Raw genomic sequence first — 16054 nt, 5'->3', positions numbered from 1 at the left:
GCCAGGAGTGGGGTGGGGCCTTGGGAGTTTGGACCGCCTTGACTGCAGTGAAGAATCCTCATATGTTGTGGCTGTCGGCTAGTTGTATCACCTACGCTTTCTCCATCTACCATCTGTTCTTTAGGTCCCGTTTTTTTGTTGGACCTCAGCCTTGAGCCGCCTGTAACATTGCTTTGTAGTTCCTGAGTTTGGTTGTTGCAATGTTAATACGGATTCTTTTTCCCTCAATCTGTTTCAGCGAATACACTGACACGAACACCAAAGCAGCTTATAACAAAGCAGTCTTTATTATTTGTTTCACCGGCCGGGACTTATCAGAACAAAGGAACGCTCTCCCTTCAGAGTGCGCTCACTTCCCTCGGACAAGTCCCGTTACAATGTAGGGGCGCAACGGTAATACACTTTCGGTACGTAATACAATTGAGGGACATTCAGTTCACCCTATCCTTTGTGATCCCTCCTTCCCTTTGTCCACTCATGAGCCGACACCTGGCCTTCATTGCCCAATTAGATACGGGCAAGTGGTTATAGCAACTGTTTTGCACAAAGAGCTTTTTATTCATTGCTTGTAAATGTTACAATTTTACTGGCGTGACTAGTAACCAAGACCTTGAGCAAGTCTGCTATTTATGCCAATGTTGTAACATTTGCAGTCTGACATTCTTTTGGTTATCCTTCCATGATTCCTTTGTTCACTTCACTGTCTCCATTGCTATACATTTTCACACATTCTCATTCCTTCCTTTGTTCACTTCACTGTCTCCATTGCTATATGTTTTCACACATTCTCATTCCCCCCTTTTATCATTCCATGATAACCCTGGTGACTATTCCAGGGGTATCGCATTCAGCCGTTCGCACTCTCTGTCCTGATCCTCCTTGTCGAGTAGGTCTTTAGTTTGCTGGATCATAACCCGGGAGCCCATGGCCACAAGAGGGTTTGCTAACCTTGCCATCATGACTTTACAACAAAGGTTAAAGCAACCAATAATCGAGCAACAGGTAATTATTACTACGATGAGAATAATTGCTCCATGCATTAGATACGATCCTTGGGATCCACCTAACAGCCAATCAAACCAGCCTACTCCTCCTGCAGGGGTGGATAACTTCTTTACCTCCCTTCTTATGTGATCAGCGAGATTGGTTATGTTTTCTGAACTATCGGGGATGTAAGTGCAGCATTCAGATCCTATCAGGGCACACGTTCCCCCTTTCTCAGCTAACAGATAATCGAGGGCCATTCGGTTTTGTAATGCCACGGTCCGTATTGCTATCATTTCGGCCGTGATGCCCTCCAGAGCTTCAGCAGTATAGTTAGCTATCTGTTCCAATACCCTCTCTAGGTTCTGTACTTCATCCATGGTGCGTCTATCCTGAATGGGAATATCATGACCCCAAAGAACCTTTCGGCGGGGGTGAGGGCTCGCATGTGTCGGCTGGAGGCATGTGCTTCCGCCAGGGTACGTGTTTGCCGCACAAATGGCACCACATATCCCAAATAGCAGGACCCTGTCCATCGCCTAGGTAACCAGGGATATGCCCTATGCCCGCACACAAAATACGTGCCGTTATACGCTGCCTTTTTATATATTGTGTTGGGGTCCCAAGACTGGGCCCATAGACCTCCACCTGTTTTATTCGGAAGGTGAGAGGAAAGTGACTCGTGCACCTGTTGTGATGTTGAGGTTGTGTGGGCAATCGCTGTACCCTATGATATGTCCCTTTCTGCTGGTGTCATTTCGGGTTAAACATATGGTCCCGGTTGGCCTCCCGATCCCCGAGGTATTGGTCAGGACTAAGGATGGGGGTTCCTTTTTATGGTCATAGGGTGGTTGGTACCATCCCTGGAATGTTTGACTAATGGGGTAGCCAGCACTCTCCCACTCGGTGACGTCCCCGTGGTTGTCCACGCGGTAACGGTATGATGCTCCTCCTGCCCTCCGTGATCTCTCTCTTAACCCGCCTTTCATCTTTCGTATTTGCATTGGCCCCCCTCCTCTCATGCTAGTCTGTCTCAGTTAAGGTCAGTGGAACGGGGCGCAAAGTAATTCCCCCTTTGGAATGTATAGGGATATGTGAGCACACCCAGCAACTAGAAAAGTTCCCGTTTTGTGCATAAACATAAGAAATATATAGGAACGTGTTTACATGGAGTTCCTTTCGTTGTCTTGCCCCCTGTATGTTATAAGCTGCCAATGCCATTATACTAAAAAGAATCCACAACCCCATAGCTATGGGTTAAGTGGATATCATCCAACGTCCTCTGGGCCCGTCAGGTTCCAAGAGTCCCAAGGACCCGGTTTGTCCAACGGGGAATTGGAGGTACACAACCTTCAGCAGCTCGTCTTTGCTCGCCCGAATGTTCCACTTATTCAGCTATGGGATAGAGGAAGTCTGTAACATAAATATAGAGGATAGTTAAGGAGTGATAAGTTTGCAATGATGCAGGTGAACCCAGGCACTTCTCCCTTCAACCTTAGTTGCAGTGGGGGTAGTGAGTAACACCTGAAAAGGCCCCTCCCATCGTGGCTCTAATCCCTTTCGAATCCATTTCTTAATCAGGACATACTTCCCTGGTGCCACGAGGGACAATTCGGGCGAAACTGGGAGGTCGAGGTGAGCATCTCGAACCTGGTTGTGGGCTATTCGCAGAGCCTGAGTCAGGGAAAGAACATAGGTGGTCATTTCCTCAGTCATGTGGTGGAACTGGACAGTGGAGGGGACATTCTGATTCCAGGGGGTCCTAAGGGGTCTACCATAAATGACCTCAGCGGGGATCAGTCTAGCCTTACCAGTAGGAGTAGTGCGGATCTGGAATAGGGCTATGGGAAGGAGTTTAAGCCAATTGAGTCCGGTTGATGCTACCAGTTTTGCAAGCTTGGTTTTAAGAGTTTGATTAGCACGTTCAACTAATCCCGCAGCTTGGGGTCGGTAGGCACAATGCAGCTGCTGATTAATTCGCATCTGGGAACAGAATTCTTTGTTAACTTGGCCAATAAAGTGAGGGCCATTATCGGAACTCAGTCGAGCTGGGATACCATATCTAGGAACAATTTCCCTCATTAACACTTTAACAACAGTTTGAGCCTTATTGTCCAGGGTAGGGTAAGCTTCGATCCATTTGCTAAACACATCCACTATTACTAACACATATTTGTAACACTGAACTCTTTGCAACTCAATGTAGTCCAACTGCAAGGTCTCAAAGGGACCTTCTGGTAGGGGCATCTTACCCCAATCGTAGGGGCATCTTACCCCAATCACAGGGGACTCCCTTCCCTGGATTATGCTGTTGGCAAACAAGGCAGCGACTACTGATGTTCTGGGCCAGCGCCTGGAGTCTAGGGTGCCACCAAGTGGCCAAAAGCGTGTCACTTGTTGTCCTTGCTCCACAATGAGTAGCAAAGTGCATACATTCAATAACCCATAGGGCCAACTCGTCAGACATGCAAGTCTGTTCCACGGGAGTGGTCCAGAGTTTAGAGACATTGTCATAAGTACATCCATAATCTTTCCACAACAGTTTATCTTTTTCAGGAGTGTCCTCCTGTGCTTTAATGACATCTTGGATGGTTGGCATTGGTTTTTCCGAGGCTAACTTATCCTTTGCAGGATTTTTAGTTTGACTCATCATTCTGGGCACCACCATTTGTTGTCCACGAGAGGCCTGTTTGGCCTCTCGGTCAGCACAGCGGTTTCCTATGTCAACCGGAGATTTTCCGGTAGTGTGGGCGGTACACTTGACAATGGCAATGCGCTTGGGGAGCATGAGGGCTTGCAACAAGTCAGATACTAGCTGCTTATGGGATATCTCATTCCCATCTGAGGTTAGGAATCCCCTATTTTTCCATAATTGTCCGAAATCATGGGCTACCCCAAAGGCATACCTAGAGTCGGTATAGATATTGACCTTGAGGTCTTTAGCCAAGATACAGGCTCGGGTGAGGGCGAATAGTTCAGCTTGTTGGGCGGAATAGGCGGTCTCAAAGGCGGCAGATTCCAGGACCTGATTCTCCTGGTCTACTATGGCGTATCCCGAATTTCGTCCGCCTTCTGGGTCAATGGAAGCGCTTCCGTCAACATACATAATAGTCAGGGTCCTCCATTGGTACATCAACTAAATCCTCCCTGACCGAGGTAGCTTCTTGAATTAAAGATAAACAGTCATGACTCAGTTCTTCCTCATCTTGGGGTGGCTCGGTAAGAAAACAGGCCGGATTAATGGCAGTACAGTGCCGAAAGGTCAGCCTAGGATTATTTAGTAGGTAGATCTCATATCTACTCTGCCTGGCCATGGTAAGATGTTGAGTCTGCAGTTGACCCAAGAGGGCAGCTACGGAGTGAGAGGTATATACAACAATATCCTGCAGGAGGGTAAGGTTGGCGGCAGATTGAAGGCTATTGTAGATGGCAGTTAATATTTGAGTACATACAGGGTGCCCCAAGGCAACGGGGTCTTTTTAGAAGAGTAGTAGGCAACAGGCCTATGCTTATCCCCGTGTTTCTGAGTTAAGACAGCGGTAGCACAATCTTTCAGGATCGTACAATACAGTTGAAAGGGCCGGTCATAGAGGGGCCGGCCCAAAGCCGGAGCTTGCAGCAGGGCTGTCTTTAGTTCCTTAAAGGCTTGGACGTCTGCGGTTTCTATTTCAAAGCTGCCTTCCTTGGTTGTGTACGGTGTGAGGTGCTTGGTCATCAGGGCAGCATTAGGGATCCAGGATCTACAGTAATTGATCATCCCCAACCACTGCCGCATTTGTTTAGCCGTGCTAGGGACTGGAAACTGGCAGATGGGTTTGACTCGGCTAGCCTCCAAGGCTCAGTGGGTGCCTGATAAAATAATCCCAAGAAATTTGACTTGAGACTGGCCAATTTTGACCTTTGATGGGGAAACTATGTATCCCAGGGAGGACAAGTAATTAGTAACTGATTAGCATCCTCCCGATTACTTGGTTCATCTGCGCTGGCTACCAGTAAATCGTCCACATACTGAATTAAAGTGGATCCCTTAGTCAGCGTGAGGGACTGTAACTGTTCCTGCAGGCACCTTGAGAATAAGGTCGGGGAGTGGATGAACCCTTGGGGAAGTCTAGTCCAGGTATATTGCTGTCCCTGGTAAGTGAAGGCGAACAGGTACTGACTCGCCTGGGCTAGCGACAAGGTGAAGAAGGCGTGTTGGAGGTCTATTATTGCGAAGATCTTGGCGTTTGCTGGGATTAACGACAGTATCTGTGCTGGGTTGGGAACCTGAGCGTGTAGGGGCTGGACGATAGTATTGATGGCTCGAAGGTCTTGGACCAAACGGAACTGATTTGTTTTGCCTGGCTTAGGGACTGCCAGTATTGGTGTATTACACGGGGACTGACATTGAACCAAAATCCCCTGTTCCACTAATCCCTTGATCAATCGGTGGATACTTGGTATTGCCTGTGGTTTCAGTGGGTACTGACGGCTGGAGGGCCAGTCCACATTGTCCTGTACTAGAATCTCAATCGGATCGATTGGAGTATAGCCCACTTGGGCGGGTCCTCTGCCCATATGTGAGGATCCACATAATCGGGTGTATTGGTACCGGTATGGTGGCATAGTACCGTCAGGACCTTCTCGGGATCCCTGTGAAATTGGACTGTCCGGCCATGTCCCACAATCTGCAAATCCGGGCTGGTAGGGTCAGCCTCGTCTATAGCTTGGCGCACCATAATTCCTAAATTTCTGGCATGGTGGGGAGGTAATACTTCGCGAGTGACGTGGGGTGCCACCGTTGGGGGCTGCCGCCACAACTTTCTATTCATTGCCACGAAATCTGCTTTCCCCTCCGGTTCAGACACTCTCGCTCTTAGGAGGATTTCCCACTCCTCTCTCTCGTGATCCTGGTAGAGATTCTGGAGATCCTGATTCTTACCACTAGGATCATAGGCTAGGGTCACATGATAGAGCGCTTGGGGCAAATCCAGGGACCACCATTGAGGGGTCCGGGTAGTGTAGCACTGCCGTTTAAAGGTTCCTTGCTTTACAACGATCCCATCATCCCCGCATTCCAGATGCAACTGAAATTTACAGAGGAGATCCCTAGCCATCAAGTTACAATCCAAATTAGTGGTAATAACAAACCAATGTTCCACAGATTCTTCCTTGTAATTTACTTTAACTGGTTCTGACACTGGGAATGTTGAGTCTTGTTCCAAGGACCCTGACCGTCCCTGTGTCTTGGTGGAGGCGGGGAGTTTAAGCTTCGATTGCACAGAGGACATGGAAGCTCCTGTATCTATTAAGAAGGGTTGCCACTCATTTTGAATTTTTAGCGATATCATTGGTTCCTCATCCGAGGAAGGTCCTCGTACAGTCAAGCTGCGTGGTCAGTATTGATATTCGGGTGACAGTTGGGCAAAGGGGTTGTTCTGGGAGAAGTTAGTATAAGATCCCCGTCCTCTTGCCTCCCTCCTTTTCCTCCTCTTCCTTTTTCGTGCCGAGGGGAGGGGCATTCCCTGCTCCAATGTCCTTCCTGTCCACAATTAAAGCATGTCCGCTTCTTCCCCAGCCCTGGCTGCCTCCCATACCCGATCGAGGGCCATAAGGGGGTCCATAGTTTGCGGGGCCGGGACCGTTGGGGTGTTTGGTAATCCCATATCCTTGGTTATCCACTCATCCCCTTACACAGTGCTGTGGTTCCATTTGATATCGCCTTGGGGCAGGTTTCGGTCTTTCCCCTTGAGGAGGCTCTTCCTTTCTAGTCACGTATTCAGTCTTGACTCGGGTTGGGGGCGCACCTCCCCCCTCTCCTTTCTTTTCCTGCCAATAATATTTCACTGCTCTCTCCATCTGGGCCTGACTGTTATCTGCCCAATTCATATTATTGGTCCGGATAGCGTGAGCAATCGAATGGGGTAGGCACTGAAGTAGAATAGCAGTGTCTTTGCCGACCCTAGCATTAAAGCCTCCTGGGAGGATCAATTTGTCATCTTTGGGGATGCAGGACAGGGATGTCTCGAGGTTGGAATAAAAACTCTCTTTAGCCTCATCCGTTGCATCGAGTGTTGGGGCGTACACACTGATGACGGTGGCGCATTGGTTCCGGAAGTTTATTTTAACCCCTAATGGCTAAACTTAGAAAAAATTATTTTTCCGTTTTTTTTTAAAAACACATTTATTAACTCTTAATTTCAATTAATTTTAATTGTGAATTGTGTTTATTTTTTACATTGCATTTAGTGTGTTTGTTTTTTTTTCCCCCTCATTAATAGCAATAAGAATATCAATCTAGAGCCCCTTGAATGTCAGGTGATATACAGGATAGGATAAAGAAAAAAAAGGAGACTTATGACTGATACCGAGGGCTCAACACTGCAGAAACTCTATAGGAGTGTAGAAAGTGCAGGGTTGTAATTAAAAAGGAAATTAGGAAAGCAAAGAGAGAGCATTAAAAATTCTCGGCAAGTAAAATCAAGGAGTACCCAAAGATGTTTTTCAATACATTAAGAGCAAGAGGATAACTAAAGAAAGAGTAGGGCCTATTAGAGACCATAAAAGGTTATCTGTGTGTGGAGACACAAGATGTGGGTATGGTTCTAAATGAGTACTTTGCATCTGTTTTCACAAAAGAGAGGGGTGGTCCAGACATTGCCATGAAGGAGGAGGAAATGTGAAATATTAGAAGAAATAAACATAGTAAGAGAGGAAGTATTAAGGGGCTTCGCAGTTTTGAAAGTGGATAAATCCCCAGGCCTGGATGAAATGTGTATCCCAGGCTGTTAAGAGAAGCAAGAGAGGAAATAGCAGAGGCTCTGACCATCATTTTCCAATCCTCTCTGGCTACAGGTATGGTGCTGGAGGATTGCTAACATTGTCCCTTTGTTTAAAAAGGGATAGACTGAGTAATTACAGCCCAGTCAGCCTAAACTCAGTGGTGGGGAAAATGATTGGAAAAAATTCTGAGGGACAGAATGGGGCTGAAATTGCCCCTTCTCTTAAGGCCTGTTACTGCCCGAAATCGTCGGCTATGCTGCGGAGTGCAATGGCTGCTGATTTTTCGTGTAATGACTGACATTTTGAAAATTCCGCTCCTGCAGTATCCCGGCCGTGACCAGCTCGCCTTCCCCTCACCGCTCCGCTGCTGCCAATCCTTCCTAAGTGCATCATCAGAGCATGCACCACCGATGTTCCACCCCCACCCATGCCGAAATTCCGCCAAAAAAAATCTTGCTCCCACCGCGTGGTGCCAAAAGCTGCTTTTTTCTACCAGTACAGTGAGGTTGTAGTCCTTGTAAAATGGCAGTCCGCTCCCATTAAAGAGGAGGACCGACTGCTGCTGCCGCCATGTTTTTTTTTCTTGGCCGACTGTCTGTCGGTCTGACAATTAATGCCCCAGGGTTCCGCCGGGCTGCCAATACTTGAAGTGCCGTAACTTACAGGATGCCAGACCTAGTGCTGGAAAGTGGGATTAGGCTCGATAGCTCTTTGTCGGTCAGTGCAGACACGATGGGTTGAAATGGCCTCCTTCCGTGCTGGAAATTTCTATGATTCTATGTCCCACCCGGCCCCCCCGCCGCCCCCCCCCCCGCCTCTCTGTCCCGCTCCCCCCTCTCGCTCGCTGTCTGTCTGGCTCGCTCATTCTCTGTCTAGCTCGCTCTTTGACTCCGCACCAGTTTATCGAAGGCTTTGCATCTACTGCATTACCCTTGTCTACTCTCTGTTACTTCTTCAAAGAATTCAATGATGTTGGTTAAGCAAGACTTTCCTTTTTGAAATCCATGCTGACTATTCATTATTATAGTTTTGTTTTCTAGATGTTCTATTTTTTCCTTTAGTAGGGATTCCATTTTTCCTACAACCGATGTTTAGCTGACCAATCTATATGTTCTCCCTGGATATGTTCTATCTCCCTTCTTGAATATAGATATTATGTTAGCTATCTACCAGTCCTCTGGCAGTACACCTTTTTCTAATGAATTATTAAATATGTATAATAGTGCCTCTGCTATCTCTTCCCTAGATTATTTTAAAATGCACAGATGTAATCCGTCCGGACCAGGAGTTTTATCCTGAGTTTGATTAGTTTATTTAATATTTCTCCTATTTTACATGCGGTTCTATTATTTCCAATCTCATCTTCCGATGTCCTGTCCATCTGATCTGTCTCCCTGGTAAATATTGAAGCAAAGTAATTATTTAAAATTTCTGCTATTTCTTTATCGCTGCCTGTGATTTTGTCCTGACTATCCTTTAGTGGCCCTATTCACATCCCAACTTTACTGTTTTTATTTATATGCCTGTAGAACATTTTGCTATTATGTTTTATGTTTCTTGACAACTTAATTTTAGAGTTCCTCTTTAGCTTCCTAATTGTTTTTTGACTTCTCTTCCAATCTCTTCGTATTTACCCTTGTCATGCTGTCCCCTGCTGTGTATGCCACTTTCCTTACTGTCAGTGTTTCCCATATGTCTTTATTCTTCCATGGCGTCTCATTTGTGTTTAGCTTGTTGTTTTTTAGCAGAATATATTTTTCCTGGATTCTGTTGAACACTGTTTTAAATGTTTCCCATTGCTGTTCTACATCATTGTTTGCCAATATTGTTGTTCATTTTCTTTTCTTTTGTCAGCCCCTCAAAATCGGCTTTTCTCCAATCCATTACCCTGGTTTTCATGGTACTTATATCCTTCACAATTATTGTCGTAATGTATATTGTATTATGATCACTATTGCTTAGATGTTCCCCTACACCTCTTATCTGCTGTGATTCATCCCCCATTAATAGATCCAGCAGCAAATCCTCCCTTGTTGGGCTTCTTAAAATTGGGTTAGAAAAGAATCTTGTACACATTGTAGCAACTCCATTCCCTTATCCACTTTACCTACCACTTCTGGCCAGTTAATTTCAGGGCAGTTGAAATCCCCTATGATTATTACTCTGTTTTTTACTCATTTCCCTAATATGTTTTCAAATTTCTTCCTCTATCTCCCTTCCACTATTGGGTGGTCTGTAAACTACCCCAATTAGTGTGATTAATCCTTTATTATCTTTTATCTCTATCCACATGAATTCTATTACTGTCTTGCTGATTGCTGCGTCACTTTTTTTTCTACTGCCATTATGTTATCTCTAATAAGTACAGCTACTCCACCTCCCATTTTTCCATCTCCACCTTTTCTAAATATGTTGCACCCTGCAATGTTTAATTCCCAGTCCTGATTTTTCTGTAGCCATGTGTCAGTAATCCCTATTATATCTGGTTCCTCACAACATATTAATTCCTCCAGTTCCTCTGTTTTATTACAGATACTGTGCATTGCTGTATAGACAGTTTAACTCCTTTTTAATAGCAGTTCCTCTCATTTCAATTTTTACCATCCTTTTATACTTCTGTTCTATAACTCTTGTTTATTTTCTGCCCATTCATGTCTTCCCTTAATTTAGTCTTTCCTATGCTCTCCTTTCCTGTATCATTTCTATTTAGGCTGCTTTCATTTCTTGTAGATCCCTTGTTACGAATCTTCGTGCATACAGATATAAGCCTTTAATTTTAACTTTTTAAAATCATTATTCCCTGCTTTCATCTTATTTGCTGATTCGTTATTACCGTTCATTTCTCTGTCCCTTCCTGTCACACTCTGCTTATCTTTATCCAAATCACTGCACTGCTCCATTGCCGTGCTCAGTTTGCTCATCCATCCTGCAGACTTTGCCCTCAGTCACACGCAGGCAGCAAGAACCTCGTGCTTATTGGATTAGGACAAAGGCCGAGGCTCCTCCAGCACTGGGGTCCCCTTACCTGCCTAAGTTGCAGTCACACCCTCCTGTCCCTGACCATTAACCAGACCTATAATGCTACCTAACCTAAGGGTTGAAACTGCCTCCTGGAGTATCCAGGTAATTCTCCCCTTCTCTGAGCTGAAGTTCCTCGAGAAGCAGCCACTTGCTGCAGTTGGTCGTCCAGGATTGTGATGCTTTCCACAAACCCTCTCATGCTGCAGTTGTGGCACACCACCTGCACTGCCATCTTTATAAAGCTTTATTTTAGTTAATTAATTAAAGTATATGTATTCAATTAACTTGACTTGTAGTTTGGTTTTTAACTAATTACTAGATCTTGTTTAAGTTACAGGTAGAACCTACTTCCTCAGCTTAGAGAGCAAAAAAAACCCGTAATACACATCAACCAATCACCTGCCTGCTGTCCTGTGACGTCACTCCTTGATTTTTTTTTTTGTTTCTTTTGAATTCGCTGACTTAATATACCGCTGCAACTCGAGTACGCTTTGTCCGAGGCCTTTTCTCCCGCTGTATTTATGCCCTCGCTCCACCTATTGCTGCCGCTCAGGTCTGCTCTGTCCAGGGCCTTTTCTCCAACTTTATTAATGCCACCACTCCTCCTCTTGCTGCTGCTCTGTCCGAGGCCTTTTCCTCCGCAGTTGTTTTTGTAGCTTTCTTTTTTTCCCCTCTTAATCCAATCTTTCTTACCCTCCAATGATTTTCTAGGTAGGCTGCTTTTATAATCTGGTCGCTCGACATTTTGAAGGAGACCGGGCGAACTTTCAACTTTGCCAAAGACATAAAATAGGCAATATCCGATCACCCCACCTGCATTTCCTTTCCATTGAATAGTTAACTTAATAATTATTTCATATGTTTATTTTCTTTAAAACCATATTTTGGACTTTAGAAATTTCAGTTAGTGAGAAAATAATTGAGGTTTTTCAAAGTGTTTCGAGTAATTTTGATTTTTTTTTCGTTTTTCTTTTACTGCAAGCTTCCGACTGCTACTTCAGGATTGGTTGTTTTCATAAGCCCTTAATAGTTTTGTATTGCAGTCTTTCAACCGCATTCCTTGCTTTTAATTTGTATGAACCTACTTCAGTTCTAATTTGCTGCTGTTAAAACCTATCCACGGAGTATGACAGCAAAAGTGTGACGTTGCAGGAAGTAAATGGGAAATACTTGCTAGGCACATAACTATCTTGTCAACATTTTAGTCTGGTTTCTGATCATCTGACTGAAAATTATCTGTGTGGCTGAATAAAGCAATTGTTTTAACTGCACCAGCTGACTCTGCCATAGTGTGTTCTTAACATTAAAAAAAATGTACCAAACAGAATGTAGCCCCAGTGTCCAGTGTCACTCTTGCTGCTGGCTGTTCTCACATACATTAAAACATTCAGTCTGTTTCCTGGTCCTTTGGTTCTGCTCCTGGCTGGTATTATATTAGTTTCTGGTACATTTAAGTCAGTCAGAAAAACGCTCCATTGTCTGAGCATCTCTTTCACATGTTTCCTTATGAAATACTTTATGGCCATGTTCGCCCCATCACCAATCCCACATCTACCCCTTGTGCTATGTAACCACCAATTCACTACTTGCAACGTAATGGGAGATCGACTAGTAGTATAATAATAAACTCACTCTTTTCACTTTAAAAAAAAAAAATTTAAAACGATTTTTAAAAAAAAGAACGACTTGGATTTATATAGCGCCTTTCACAACCACCGGACATCTCAAAGCACTTTACAGCCAATGGAGTACTTTCGGAATTAGTCATTGTTGTAATATAGGAAATGCGACAGCCAATTTACACACAAGCAAGCTCCCACAAACAGCAATGTGATCCTGACCAGATAATCTGTTTTGTTATGTTGATTAAGGGTTAAATATTAGCCAGGACACCGGGGATAACACCCTTGCTCTTCTTCGAAATAGTGCCATGGGATCTTTTATGTCTACTTGAGAGAACAGACGGGAAACTTGGTTTAACGTCTCATCCGAAAGACGGCACCTCCAACAGTGCAGTGCTCCCTCAGCACTGCACTGGAGTGTTGGCCTAGATTTTTTTTGTGCTCAAGTCTCTGGAGTGGGACTTGAACCTACAATCTTCTGACTCCAAGGCGAGAGTGCTACCCACTGAGTGCTAATCAATGATTTGATTTTCAAAAACATGTATTCATGAGCCTATTTCAGCTATGCATTTACAAGTATTTTTGTATTCTAAACAGGATATTTAATCTTAATTTTCCTGCTGTTTGTCTTTCAGCAACCCTAAATCAGTAAATCAAAGGCTGAACAAGAAAGTAAACAATGATGTGTCACTCCGAATTCAAAATTTATCCAGTTTAGTGCATCATATTAAATTGTATTATCAGGTAAGTGGCAAATCCTTTGCTTCCATCTAAAAGCACATTCATCTTTGAGACTCCTTTCAAGTGGTTCTGCATTTCAGCAATGATATCTTGTATGGATGTGATGTATTTGGTACACAAACACAATATTCAATTATTTGAACATACAATTATCTTGAATGATATAGTCACTGCTTCAATCCCTACTTCAGGTAAAGTATGCTGGAAAAAGAAAATTGGGTGGGTGTAAAACAGCCTGCCGATTTGCTTTCGCCCGTTTTGTGCTACCGCCCCAAGACCAATTTCACCCCTTCCATTTGTGTGTGGGGGGAGGGGGTTGATTCTTCCAACATCACCCTTAGTTCTGGTGATAATTGAACCTGTGCCCCTTGTTACTGATATGTCAACCAATGGAACAGACATTTGACCTCTCAAAAGTTTTGGAACATAAAAATTAGGAGCAAGAGTAGGCCATTCGGCCCCTCGAGCCTGCTCCACCATTCAATGAGATCATGGCTGATCTTCTACCTCTACTGCGCTATCCCTTGATTCCCTTAATATCCAAAAATCATAATTAATCTCTTGGATCCCACCCTTAACCTTCTTCCCTCCAGTGGAAAAATAGCCCTCTCTCCCGAAACCACCTCCAGCTCTGGCGATGGCGAGACCTAGGCCTTTTTATTTGTGTTACAGCAAAAATGTTGCCAGTAGCTGCTGATTTTATTTCTCGTTAGCTGCTTGCTTGAATCCAATGATGCACAACTTTGGTGTCGTTTTCGATACTAAACTGAGTGATCAATTGTGGGATTTGAAAATCACCAAGAATGTGAGTGCAAAAGACAAGGGCGAGGTGTTCCCAGCCATCTTCAGCCAGAGTGGATAATCCTTCTCTGCCTCCTTCTGAGGTCCAATTCGATTCACTTCACGTGACATCAAAAGATAGGTGAGCACCCTAGTCACTGCAAAGGCTACAGGCCCTGACAATATCCCGGTTGTTATGCTAAAGACCTGTACTTCAAAACTAGCCAGGTTCTGAGCTAAGCTGCTCTAGCACCGCTACGATACTGGTTTCTACCCGACAATGTGGAAAATTACCCAGGTATGTCCTGTCCACAAAAAGCAGGACAAATCCAATCCGGCCAATTACCACCCTATCAACCTACTCCCAATGATCAGAAAAGTGATGGAAAGAGTCGTCAACATTGCTATCAAGCGGCACTTACTCTTTAGTAACTAGCTCACCGATGCTGAGTTTGGGTTCCACCAGCACCACTAGGCTCCAGACCTCATTACAGCCTTGGTCCAAACATGGACAGAAGCTGAATTCCTGAGGTGAGGTGAGAGTGACTGCTCTTGAGATCAAAGCAGCCTTTGATGGAGTGTGGCACCACAAAGAGCTCTAGTAAAACTGAAGTCAATGGGGATCTGGTGGAAAACTCTCCACTGACTGAAGTCATACCTAGCACAAAGGAAGATGGCTGTAGTTATTGGAGGTCAATCATCTCAGCCACAGGACATCGCTGTAGGAATTCCTCAGGACAACATCCTGAGCTCAACTAACTTCAGCTGCTTCAATGCCCTTTCTCCATCATAAGGTCAGAAGTGTGGCTGTTCTTTGCGCAGTGTTCAGCTCCATTCGCAATTCCTTAAATGATAAAGCAGAGCACCATAGGAGCAGCCTCATGAGATTTAAACAGCAGTGGCAGAATCGGCGGAGGGCAGAACAGACCTGAACGGCAGTGACTCAACAGAGGAGATTTTGAAAGAGTGATGTCACAGTAAAAAAAGTGATATCGGCACAAGATTAAGAAGCTGATTGGTGAGTAGCTGGTGAGTATTTTTAGTTTTAAGTTTATTTCTGCTAAGTAAGTTCATAATCTAATTAAATAGAGGCATGGCAGGGCAGCTCAGGCCCGTGGAATGCACATCCTGTACCATGTGGGAAGTCCTGGATGACCACATGTGCAGGAAGTGTTGCCAGCTATGGCAGCTCGAGATCAGTGTTTTGGAGCTTGAGCAGCAGCTGGAGTCACTGCAGTGCATCCGTGAGGCATAGAACTTCGTGGATAGTGCATTTCTGGAGGTGGTAACCCTGCAGCATATGAGTGTGCCGGCAGAGAGGGAATGGGTGAACACCAGACAGACAAGGAGAACCAGACAGGTAGGACAGGGAGTCCCCAGTGCATCTTGCTCTTCAACCAGTGTTCTGTTCTGAGTACTGGTTGGGGCGATGGTTCCTCTGGGGAGTTCAGCCAGAACAAAAAAAGGGGTGATCAAACTGCTGGGAGTGTACTATAGACCCCCAGACAGTCAGAGGGAGATAGAAGGGCAAATATGGAGGCACCATGGGTGGCTCAGCTGCACAAGGGGACAGGAGGAAGAAAGAAGAGTGGAAGAGCAATAGTGATGGGGGATTCAATAATTAGGGGAGCAGACGTAATTCCAGGTTAATATGTTCTCCCTGGTGCCAAGGTCAAGGTTGTCGCTGAGCGGCTGCAGAACATTGAGGGGGGAGGGAGAACAGCCAGAGGTCGTGGTCCATATCCGTACCAATGACATAGGTCGAATGAGGGATAAGGTCCTGCAGTAAGATTTTAGGGAGCTAGAAGAGAAATTAAAAAGCTGAACCCCAAAGGTAGTAATCTCCGGATTACTCACAGTGCCACGTGCTAGTGAGTACAGAAACAAGAGAATAGAGCAGATGAATACGTGGCTGCAGAGATGGTGCAGGAGGAAGGGCTTTAGATTCCTGAAACATTGGGGCCGTTTCTGGGGGAGGTGGGACCTGTACAAGCCGGATGGGTTGCACCTCAACAGAGGTGGGACCAATGTCCTCGTGAGGGGTGGGGTTTGCTATTGCTGTTGGGGAGGCTTTGGGAACCAGAGAGTAGATTCAGAAGGGAGCGAAACAAAGCTGGAATTGGAAAGCAGAACATTAGAAAGTG

The 16054-nt window shown here is 45.1% G+C and overlaps 1 protein-coding gene across 9 annotated transcripts in view; it reads left to right on the top strand.

Annotated features, from left to right (window-relative positions):
* LOC139273137 (girdin-like) overlaps nucleotides 1-16054 on the top strand; it is a 375708-nt gene that overhangs the window by 35416 nt on the left and 324238 nt on the right. For all 9 annotated transcript variants that reach the window (XM_070889592.1, XM_070889593.1, XM_070889591.1 and 6 more), the window contains one exon: nucleotides 13025-13133. In XM_070889592.1, the coding sequence (XP_070745693.1) occupies nucleotides 13025-13133 (109 nt within the window). The remainder of the gene's footprint in view (nucleotides 1-13024; nucleotides 13134-16054) is intronic.

This window comes from Pristiophorus japonicus, chromosome 9 (assembly GCF_044704955.1).
Source record: "Pristiophorus japonicus isolate sPriJap1 chromosome 9, sPriJap1.hap1, whole genome shotgun sequence".
Lineage (NCBI taxonomy): Eukaryota > Metazoa > Chordata > Chondrichthyes > Pristiophoridae > Pristiophorus > Pristiophorus japonicus.
This window is presented reverse-complemented; position numbering and strand designations above follow the sequence as displayed.